This window comes from Triticum aestivum, chromosome 6B (genome assembly GCF_018294505.1).
Source record: "Triticum aestivum cultivar Chinese Spring chromosome 6B, IWGSC CS RefSeq v2.1, whole genome shotgun sequence".
Classification (NCBI taxonomy): Eukaryota; Viridiplantae; Streptophyta; class Magnoliopsida; order Poales; family Poaceae; genus Triticum; species Triticum aestivum.
In genome coordinates, this window is record NC_057810.1 from 123,935,299 (window position 1) to 123,946,642 (window position 11,344).

At 47.5% G+C, this 11,344-nt stretch overlaps 1 protein-coding gene across 1 annotated transcript; it reads right to left on the reverse strand.

The window, feature by feature from the left end:
• Positions 1-4,609: 4,609 nt before the first annotated feature.
• Positions 4,610-10,903, reverse strand: LOC123136088 (pentatricopeptide repeat-containing protein At2g17140). The gene is made up of 6 exons (XM_044555372.1): positions 8,535-10,903; positions 8,150-8,279; positions 6,510-6,598; positions 5,647-5,840; positions 5,389-5,551; positions 4,610-5,279 (listed from the first exon to the last, which is right to left on the reverse strand). Exons 1-2 carry the CDS (start codon positions 10,523-10,525, stop codon positions 8,150-8,152), a joined length of 2,121 nt encoding a protein of 706 aa, XP_044411307.1. The 5' UTR covers positions 10,526-10,903; the 3' UTR covers positions 4,610-5,279; positions 5,389-5,551; positions 5,647-5,840; positions 6,510-6,598.
• Between the last annotated feature and the right edge of the window lie 441 nt (positions 10,904-11,344).

The following is an 11,344-nucleotide window of genomic DNA, read 5'->3' on the forward strand; positions in this document are numbered from 1 at the left end:
TGTTCGACCACGACAAAAGATAAAGAAGAGATGAGTGTCATCCCCTATGCCTCAGCCATAGGATATATTATATATGACATGCTGTGTGCCAGACCTGATGTAAACCTTGCCGTAAGTTTGGTAGGAAGGTACCAAAGTAATCCCGGCAAGGAACACTGGATAGCGGTCAAGAATATCCTAAAGTACCTGAAAAGGACAAAGGACATGTTTCTCATTTATGGAGGTGACGAAGAGCTCGTCGTAGAGGGTTACATCGACGCTAGCTTCGACACAGATCTGGATGACTCTAAGTCACAAACCGGATACGTGTATATGTTGAATGGTGGAGCAGTAAGCTGGTGCAGCTGCAAGCAGAGCGTCATGGCGGGATCTACATGTGAAGCGGAGTACATGGCAGCCTCAGAGGCAGCACATGAAGCAATATGGGTGAAGGAGTTCATCACCGACCTAGGAGTCATACCCAATGCGTCGGGGCCGATCAAACTCTTCTGTGATAACACTGGAGCTATTGCCCTTGCCAAGGAGCCCAGGTTTCACAAGAAGACCAGGCACATCAAGCGTCATTTCAACTCCATCCATGAAAATGTTCAAGATGGAGACATAGAAATTTGCAAAGTACATATGGATCTGAATGTCGGGGATCTGTTCACTAAACCTCTTCCACAAGCAAAACATGATCAACACCAGAACTCTATGGGTGTTCGATTCATCATAATGTAACTAGATTATTGACTCTAGTGCAAGTGGGAGACTATTGGAAATATGCCCTAGCGGCAATAATAAAAGGATTATTATTACATTTCCTTGTTCATGATAATTGTCTTTTATTCATGCTATAATTGTATTATCCGGAAATCGTAATACATGTGTGAATACATAGACCACAATACGTCCCTAGTAAGCCTCTAGTTGACTAGCTCGTTGGTCAACAGATAGTCATGGTTTCCTGACTATGGACATTAGATGTCGTTGACAACGGGATCACATCATTAGGAGAATAATGTGATGGACAAGACCCAATCCTAAGCATAGCACAAGATCGTGTAGTTCGTTTTGCTATAGCTTTTCCAAATGTCAAGTGTCTCTTCCTTAGACCATGAGATCGTGTAACTCCCGGATGCCGTAGGAGTGCTTTGGGTGTACCAAACGTCACAACGTAACTGGGTGGCTATAAAGGTGCACTACAGGTATCTCCGAAAGTGTCTGTTGGGTTGACACGGATCGAGACTGGGATTTGTCACTCCGTATGACGGAGAGGTATCACTGGGCCCACTCGGTAGTGCATCATCATAATGAGCTCAAAGTGACCAAGTGTCTGGTCACGGGATCATGCATTACGGTACGAGTAAAGTGACTTGCCGGTAACGAGACTGAACGAGGTATTGGGATACCGACGATCGAATCTCGGGCAAGTAACGTACCGTCTGACAAAGGGAATAGTACACAGGGTTGATTGAATCCTCGACATTGTGGTTCATTCGATGACATCATCGAGGAGCATGTGGGAGCCAACATGGGTATCCAGATCCCGTTGTTGGTTATTGACAGAATGGTCCGAAGGTGAAGATTTATATATGGGAAGTTGTCATGCGGACACCGGAAAGTTTCGGGGGCATACCGGTATTGTACCGGGGCCACCGGAGGGATTCCGGGGGGTCCACCGGGAGGGTCCACTCCTCTCGGAGGGCCACATGGGCCGCAAGGGGCAGGGAACCAGCCCCTGGTGGGCTGGGCGCCCCCCCCCCCCCTTGGGCCCATGCGCCTAGGGTTGGGGGGAACCCTAGTGGGGGCGCCCCCCTTGCTTGGGGGGCAAGCCCCCCTCCCTGGCCGCCACCCCCCCCCCCCTCTAGATCTCATCTAGAGGGGGCCGTCCCCCTTCCCCTTCCCCTATAAATAGAGGGGCGAGGGGAGGGCTGAACACCTGATCCAAGGCGCAGCCCCTCCCCTCCCCAACACCTCTCCTCCTCCGTTGAGTGCTTGGCGAAGCCCTGTCGGAGTACTGCCTCTCCACCAACACCACGCCGTCGTGTTGCTGCTGGAGCCTTCTTCCTCAACCTCTCCTTCCCCCTTGCTGAATCAAGAAGGAGGAGACGTCGTCCGTTCCGTACGTGTGTTGAATGCGGAGGTGCTGTCCGTTCGGTACTTGGTCATCGGTGATTTGAATCACGGCGAGTACGACTCCATCATCACCGTTCTCTTGAACGCTTCCGCACGCGATCTACAAAGTGGTATGTAGATGCAATCTCTCTCCCATGACTCGTTGCTTAGATGAACTCATAGATGGATCTTGGTGAAACCGTAGGAAAAAATTTAATTTTCTGCAACGTTCCCCAACACCAAGGAGACTTAAATTCTAGAGGGTTTGGACCTAGATGGCTCATGTGGATGGACATGATCTTCTTTCTTGGGCCTCCCACTGAGTCTGACCAAACCAAAAAAACGGAAGATTTTATCTCCGTTTTGAAAAGAATTGGCAAAAGGTTGGCTAGCTACTACACTTTGCTATCATATGGAGACAAGATGATCCTTATCAAATATGTGTTTTGTAGTCTACCTTTTTTTTCATCAGCACTTTGGTTTTGCCTACTGGGGTCTTCGAGCAAATAAATAAATATTTAAGGCATTGTTTTTGGATAAAGTATGGAATGGAGGACAGAGACTCTACTCTCATTACCTTAGACGAAGTTTGCCTCCCCAAAGACCTAGGAGGGCTGGTAGTTTTAGATCTTGCAAGTCACAATAAGTGTCTCCTAATGGAACATCTACGCAAAAAAAAACAATTGTGAAAATCTACCTTGGGTGAAGTTTATATGGAATTCCTACTAAACTGAAGGACTTGTCACAGACAAACCAGTGGGATCGTTTGGGTGGAACAACATCTCCAGGCTAATACATGAATTCAAACAGGTGGCTAAAGGAATCATAGGGAAGGGCAGTACCATCTTATTCTAGCAGGATGATTGGGGCAAAGGGAAAATCAAAGAGCTTTTTAATCTACCTAATTCTACATGTCATTCAATCATGTAACTGTGCATGTAGATATAGCATACAAACACATTTTAAATTAGTTTTTAATCTATCTGATTTTACTATTCATCTAGGAGCATATTAGTTTGTGAGGCAAAAAGCAACACCCAAACAAAAGGCAGACATGTGAGGTCAACGATGGTTTCCATTTTTATGATGGTATTGGCCACATTAGGAGACCAAAAGCGTCTTGAGTGCGAGATGATTTTTAGCACCTTGTTGGATGCATGCTTGGGTGCTTGGCGAGAGCATATGAGATGCCAAGAGGGCGAAGAGTGACATCGCCATCTTGAGTTGCATTTTATTGACTACGAAGAAGATAGAGAGGAGTAGAGGTTAGGAGGTGAACTTGTGGCATCAGAAGACGAGGGAGACGACAAGACAAACAGAGCCAGAGTATGTCGCTAACCATTTGATATATACTCCCTCCGTTTCAAAATAGATGACCCAACTTTATACTAACTTTAATACAAAGTTGGGTTATCTATTTTGGAACGGAGGGAGTAGTATTTATGCATTTGTTGTTTTCGAGCAACCCCCATGGTACTACATGAGAATAGAAGTGGAGGAATGGAGGAACGGGGGAGAAAAATGCCTCTTTGTTTTCTAGCAAGGAGATGGTTGTTAAGGAGACGCAACAAATGCCGAGGAGAAAAAGAACATGGAGACGGGTTAGATTTTCATCCCAGTTGACGCCCGCCTCTGATCCTCCCGCATCTACTACATCATGGGAAAATATCTGGTGCACCGGAGCTTGTGGTGCTACCGATGCACCGAACTCACATTGTGCTTTTAAAACGTTCAAAAAATTCTGCAAAAAATAGTACACTCACACAACATCAATGTAGGTTGTCACAACATTTCAAATCAAAATTTGAAACATAACTTGAAAAACAATAATGAAAAATTCAACACTGAATAGTACATAACATTATCTTGGGCTTTAGATTTGGCCCATTTTCACACTGATGCCAAATTTATCATTTTTGTATCTCAAAAAATATTTTGAATTTGTATACGATTTTTTGTGACATCATACATTGATATTGCGTTAACATGCTAGAATTTATTCAGATTTTAAAAAATATTATATAGCATCCGGTGCACCGGTAGCACCACAAGTGTGGGTGCACCGGATACATTCCCACTACGTCATCGCCCATCTTTTACGTTAGTGTGTCTATAAATACTTTTTGTTATCCCGTGTATGTTAGTGTGCCTATAAATATCTTTTGTTATCCCGTGGCAAGGCATTTCGCTGTTGTTAAGTACTTCCTCCGTTCTTAAATATAAGTCCTTTTAGAGATTACAACATGAACTACATACAAAGCAAAATAAATGAATCTACACTAATATACGTTTATATATACCCGTGTGTAGTTTATATTGAAATTGACTTATATTTAGGAATGGAGGGAGTAAATGACTAGTTCACGCTCCATGATACACTCGTGGGGAGGTTCATAACCTCCACCCCATTTTCATTGACACAAACCGCTGAAAAATATGAAAAACTGACCTAAAAGTTCTCTTCGAGACACTACAATGAGTTGGGGCAGGAATTTGACAGTTTTCACAAAAATGGCCGAAATAAAAGCACTGATGTCACAAAATACAAGCATATCGCAGCCCCAAAAAGATACACGCAAGCCAGTGACCCACAAGAAAATATCACTACCTAACCACCGGGGATGGCAAAGTGCCTAAGCCAGCTTTAATAGGAATGAGAAAAATTGGGATGGCAGATCTAGAATTGGAGAAGCATAAAGTGATAAATCTGAAATTGTGTCTCACAACTTTTACTGCCGGCACAGTGGCCGACAGCCTACTAATGAATCAAAACGTTAAATCCTCTGCACAAATTTGCGGTATTCATGTTTCCATCTGCACAGCCGGCTGCAGAACCTCCTCTGTTCGTCGTCCTCGTCCCAGGCCTCCGCCGTCTCCATCTCCCCGCACCGCGGGTCGGCGCAGGGCGCAGCAGGCTCGGCCGTCCTCCAGCGGCGCATCGTCAGCCTTCTCATGACCGAAGCGGCCTCTCTGCGAACGGAGGCAATCTTGATCTTGCTCTTTGTTCTTGCTGCAGAGCATCCCTCCAGATATCCCATTGCCTCCTCGATACCTTCGGGATTGTACGCGTCGCGCAGCATAATCATGCCGATGGTGTAGGCCGCAACGGCATGGCCGTGCTTCATGGCACGGTGGAGGTGCTGGAGCCCGCTCTCCTTTCCCCTACGGTTGCAGATCTCCTCCTGGCGAAGGAAGAAAATGTCAGAATTGTAGCAGCTGGGTTGGTTAGCAAGTGAACAAACTGAACATGATGCGATTCTGCAAGATGGGTATCCGTGCTTCAGACATTACCAGGCCGAGGATGTAGGATGCTTCGGGGTTGCCGGTGGCCGCGCACTCCCCGAGCACCGAGAGGAACCTCTCCTTGTCCCACCAGTGCAGACGCCACTCCCTGTCCACCGCCATGCACCGGCCCACCTCCCTCGCCGCCGTCGCGTCGCGGAACACCTTGCATCTGAAGAGATACATGCGCATGATGTAGCACCTTGCATCATTTCACAATCACACGCGAACATCAGAAAGGAAAGGAACAATTAATTGGTCACTTACGATCGCCTGAGGCTGACGATGTCGTCGAGGGGCGTCGTTGACTCCCCGGCGATTCTGGCAGTCACCTCCACGAGGATGTCAGAAGGGAGGCCGGCGATGCCCATGCCTGACGGATCAGCCCCTCCTCCTCCTCCTTGCCCCGTGAGCCCCTCCTCCGTCTCCTCACCCCAATCCTCCTCCTCGTCCCCTTTTGCCTTGTTAAGGTAGATGATGACCAGACCAGAAGCACGTGTAAGTACAGCCAATTATAGCAACTTGCAATGGCGGTTGGCAGAAAGGAAGTTGTTTGTGGTCACAGAGAAGCGGTGGGGGGGCATAAACCAATCTATCACGCAAGGACCAAGAGGTGATACTACTAGTTTATTATAGTTGGATGGATGTCTAGCTAAGCTTCCGCGTGGGGTCTCAGATGTCAAAGCAAACCAGCTCTCGTTTCCATTGGTTGGTTCACTGCACGGCTGCAAATTTGCTGACCTACTAGAGAACAGTGATGCATTCTAGTGGTCGAAGAATGAGAAAGTGAACAAGGCCACCTATTTTATTCTATATATATGAAAAGGTTGTGCGCTAAAAATATGTAACCTTGAAATGTCTGTATTAGGAAGAATATTGTATTGGTGAGAAAAGGGTCTGATTTATACAATAAAGATATGTTTGTGCTAAAAAGGCAAGCACAAATATCTCTTTTTGTTTCCACAAGCAGAGATTAGGAACTGAAATCTTGTCACGATGTAGCTGTAATTTTATATACTAGCGTCTAAGACGTTCATCTAGCATCTCATGTACTAGTAAATATCTAAGTTTGAGAAAGAAAAAATGCATAAAAACAAAATTGGTAGTCAAATTGGGTGAGGGGTACTCACCAGTATGCAATCTGGAACAGCATCAGGGCATGTCGCTGTGCACAACATTCGTGACAGCAACTAAACCAAATCACCAGTGAATCTTCTCCCTATACAGCAACAAGCAAAAAAATGATTGTTCAGAACGATTTTATTTAGGCTGTATGAATCAAACTGTTCTTTATATAGTACTGCAAGCATACTAGTTCACATCTCAGAACAGTGTGGAACGTTGGTTCCTGATCAGTAGCACTCGGGCATAAAGCGGGTAAATTGGGAAACTTAGATATATGCCATTGCAACTTTGGCGATTCAGAGAAATGCAATCACTATTTTACTCTTTAGAAAAATGACACTACAGCGTTGCAATACTCCTGGAAATGCCATTATGCAAAATTTCAGACCAAAATGCCCATGCCTTCTTCCTTGCTCTTCTCCTCCCTCCACTGACCTCATTTTCCTCAACCATGGCAGCACAGTCTCTTCCTCCCTCTCTCACCTCTCTTCCTTGCCTTTCTTTGCCACATGGATTCGACCTCAATGCCACAGCCTGAGCATGGGATCCCCATCACAATTTCTTCCCAGAGATCAGAATTACCATCCAAGGCCATCCGAACGCATTCTGTGATCCACATCTCATCCGCATATGGTTGCTCTGTGGCTCCCATCTCCTCTAAATCCGACAGTGAGCCGGCAACGGGAGGCTGAGGGGAATATTGAGATGGAGCTTGCTGCTGGATTCAGTAAAACAGCCATGGACCCCATCTCCTCTAGATAAGGCAGCAGGAATTTGAGGCGGTCTTCAAAATGGAGCTTCCCGATGGATTCCATGCAGTCATGGGAGGGCAGAGGATGCTGCGAAGAGCTGCAGACAGCCTGAGGAATCGAAGCTTAGGAGGGGACCCATCCATGGAGGCAAGATGGTAGGTGCAAGGGACAGAGGAAGATGGACAACACAAGGACGGCACCAGCGGCAGGCAAGACACACTTGCTGAGGGGGACGGGAGTGGAGGACGTCGCTGGCCAGTACGGTTGCAGGTCACTGTTAGGAAAGGAGTGAGGGAGGGAGGAAGGAGAAGAGAAGGTTTGAAAATCTATATGATGGCATTTAAAGTTGTAATGGCATAATCTAATTTTCCCAAAACTTGGATCAATACACATTACAGCCTAAAATCCATATCCATTCATCCAAATTTGGAGTACTACTCAAAGCCCCCCCCCCCCCCACCCACCCGGCGCGCGCGCACGAGGGGTAATACAAAGAGAAAGAGACATCGATACTCACCAGCGGCGGCACACCCAGCAACAGCAAGCCTCCGTTGCAGCCGTCCAACAGCTGAGCACCACGGAGAGGCGAGCAAGAGAGGCTGCGGTGCCGCAGCAGAGACAGACCTAGCTAAGGCAAAGGTCATGGCAGGCAAGGTGTGTGTGATGCAAATGGGTTTCCCTATATACACCGTGGCTATTTATTTTCTTCTATATTATAAGGTTTTCAGTTACACCGGTGGTCAGAAAGCGCGTACGCTATGGTAGAACGGTCAAACAGAGTTGAGTGGTGAGAAATCAATACAACCTAAACACGTGGGTTTGTAGTCACAAGCAACTTCTCAGGCTTTCCATACATGTCATTATTTAGGGCTTTAGGGTGATGAGAGACTTACTCAGCCACTGTTCTCAAGTACATAAATGTCATCATCCTGCTGCCTTTTATGCTCGTATATATTGCCTCTTTGGCCCCATCCTGTTCTCACTCTATTGGTAATTTTCATAACCGTATGAGCACTGTCATCTCTGCATTTCAAAAATGAAGTCAGAGTCATTGCAGCTCAACAGAGAAAGTGAACTTTACTATCTTTTAGAGTTAGTTTGTGTTTCTTGTAAGATGAAACCTTGCATCAAAATAAACTCTGTTTAAACAATATGCCTTGGTTATTGTACTAAATTTAAACAATACTTCATAGTCTAAGCGCTACAGAATCCTTGCATCCAAATAAACAGAAGAAGATTGAAGTAAACACATAACAAGAAACTTGATCGTGATAATACCTGTGCAGAAGGGAATGCCAATCACTTTCAGCATACTTGCCATGCTCATGCTTCCGGCTTCCAGTAGTAACCACACCAGAAACAGTAGCATGACCAACATTACCATCTGCCATTTCCATCATCTTTTCCGACAGTATATCAGCATCCTGCTTCTTTCCCGTTTCACTTAGTACATCTATGACAGGCATGAATGTGGCTGGATCAAATGAATATCCTTTAGCTATAAACAACTTGAGAAGACTATGCGCTTGGTCTGCCTCACGAACATCGCAGAGCCCCACGATGATCTGCTTATATGGGAAACTTTGGATGGAGATTCTCATTTCAAGTGCTGTTTCAAGAATGTTCTTGGCTTCTATCCACCTAGCATAAGTGGAGAGTTCGGCGCACATTAGGCAATAGAGCACTTCCTTCTGACCACATGTACTCAAAGCAACATCAAATACCCTCTGAGCTGCAGAGAAATCTGCAATCTTACAAAAAGCCTTGATCAACAAGCCAAAAGAAGTTACATTAGGAACTATTTCATTCTGCAACATTTCATCTAACAAAGGCATTGCTTTGTTCACCATTCCTTGTTCACAAAAGGATTTTATCAAGCTATTGTAGGTCATGACGTTAGAAGAGATCCCCTTCTCCTTCATTTCACTCATCAATTCAAGGATTTCATCCGACATGTGTTTTTCTTGAAATCCCCAAATCAACAAGTTGTATGACCTTGTGCTTGGGTTGAAACCTTTCTTTTCCATGTCTCTCAGAACCTTGATGGCTGAAGATGTCTTGCCATGCTTGCAATAACCGTGAATAAAGGTATCATATATAACTGAATCAGGAGAAATATCTTTTGCTATCATCTCAAGTAATCGTTTCTTTGCTTCTTCAAACCTTCCTTCTTTGCACAATGCATTCATCAAAGTTGTGTAAGTGATTCGGTCAGGTAGACATTTTTTGCTGAGGAAAGAATCACTCGCTAAACTTGAAAACGAACTACCCAATCTGCCAAGAGCCAAACTTCCTTCATTCCACATTTCATCGACAATGTCCATAGCCATATCTAATTTACTGCTTCTGCATAGTCCATCAATAATGATATTGCAGCTTGTTGTATCCAAGCTATATCCTTTCTCACCCATCCTCTCCAACAACCTTTCTACCTCTGTAGTCCTACCAGCTTTCCACAAACTCTCCAGCAAAACATTGTAGGTGAACAAATTTGGGGCACACCCCTTCTGCGCCATCTCATCAAGGATCCTGTTGGCAGCGACAGTGTTTCCCTTCGAGCAATAAGCACGGAGCAAACTAGTATAAGTCACAACATCTGGTGTCATCACACCACTCCTCACAAAATCCTCAACTCTCCTTACATCAAACGATTTGCCCTCCTTACACAATCCATCAACAATGATGTTGTATGTATAGCTATTAGGCTGGACACCCTCATGAGCCATCTCGCTCAGCAACTCTTGCGCCTCTCCGATCTTACCATTCCTCACCAATCCTGACAACCAGCGGTTGTAACTCTCGACCTTCCTCAGGAACCCACCACATCTCATAATGTCCACCAGCACCCTTGCCTCATCCACCATCCCGGCATCACAGAAACCGCTGAGCATCACATCAAACGTCACCTGATCAGGCCTCGGCAGACCCGGCTTCAGGGCCTCCTGCATATCATTGAATATCATGTATGCCTCCAGCACCCGGCCAGCCTTGCAGAGCGCAGAGATCCTGCCATTGAACGTGACCACATTGGGCGCGAGCCCCTGCGCCCGCATCCGTTCCACCAGCCTCTCGGCCTGGTCCACCTGGCCCTCCCGGCAGAACCCCGCCACCACCGTGTTGCAGACCACCAGGTTCATCCTCGGCATTTCGTCGAGCACCCCGAGCGCATCGGCGCTCCTGCCCGCGCGGCAGTATCCTCGCGCCAGGATCCCAAAGCTGAAGTCGTTCCTGGCGGGCATCGCGTCGAACACCCTGCGTGCGAGGTCCATGCGGCCGGCGGCGCAGAGCGCCTGCAGCAGCACGTTGCGGGTGAAGACGTCGGGGGCGGCGCCGGAGAGGAGGAGATCCTTGTAGAGCGACTCGACGAGGTCGAGGCGGGACTCCCCGAGCGCGGCGAGGAGGAGGCGGTTGTAGACGGGGGTGGGCGGCGGGCGGAGCGCGGGGCCGGGGAGCGCGCGGAGGGAGCGGAAGGCGGAGAGGGAGAAGTCGAGCGGGACGCGCGGGGAGGCGGATGCGGCGGAGAGCAGCGCGAAGAGGTGCGGGGCGGGGTCCGGGAGGGAGAGGAGGTGGGCGAGGAGGCGCGGGAGGAGCGGGTGGCCGGAGGGATCGGCGGCGAGGAGGCGGGAGAGGAAAGAGGCGGAGCGCGGCGGCGGGGTTGGCGGCGTTGCGGCGGAGGAGCGCGAGGAGGGGGGTGGCGGCGGAGGGGGAGGTGGACATGGGAGGGTCGCGGCCGCGGCGAGGGCGGCGGCGGAAAGGGTTTAAACGTGCCCCCGCTGGCTGGCTGGCTGATCGGTGGGGTACACTGTTAGGTCAACGGTCCGGTTCTCTCTCACTGCTCTGTGGGGCCAAATCGTCCTACTTGTCACTGCTCTGTGGGGCCAAATCATCCTAGATCGTGAGCTCACTAGAAAACCATGCTATGCATATTCGTGATCACCCATTTACAAATTGCCACATGCTCACATTCTTAGCTCATGCTTACAACAAATTAATTCTTCCAAGTTACAAAGGAAATGACCTCCCACATACTTAATGGCCCCATTTATTTTTTAAGAATGCGAACGAATCTAAGGGATTTTTGTTGCAAA

Coding starts and splice junctions, on each gene's coding strand:
- LOC123136088 (XM_044555372.1), bottom strand. CDS start 10,525: ATGGACCTCGCACGCAGGGTGTTCGACGCGATGCCCGCCAGGAACGAC. Junction 8,280..8,534: donor TGGCATTCCCTTCTGCACAG/GTATTATCACGA, acceptor TTTGAAATGCAG/AGATGACAGTGCTCATACGG.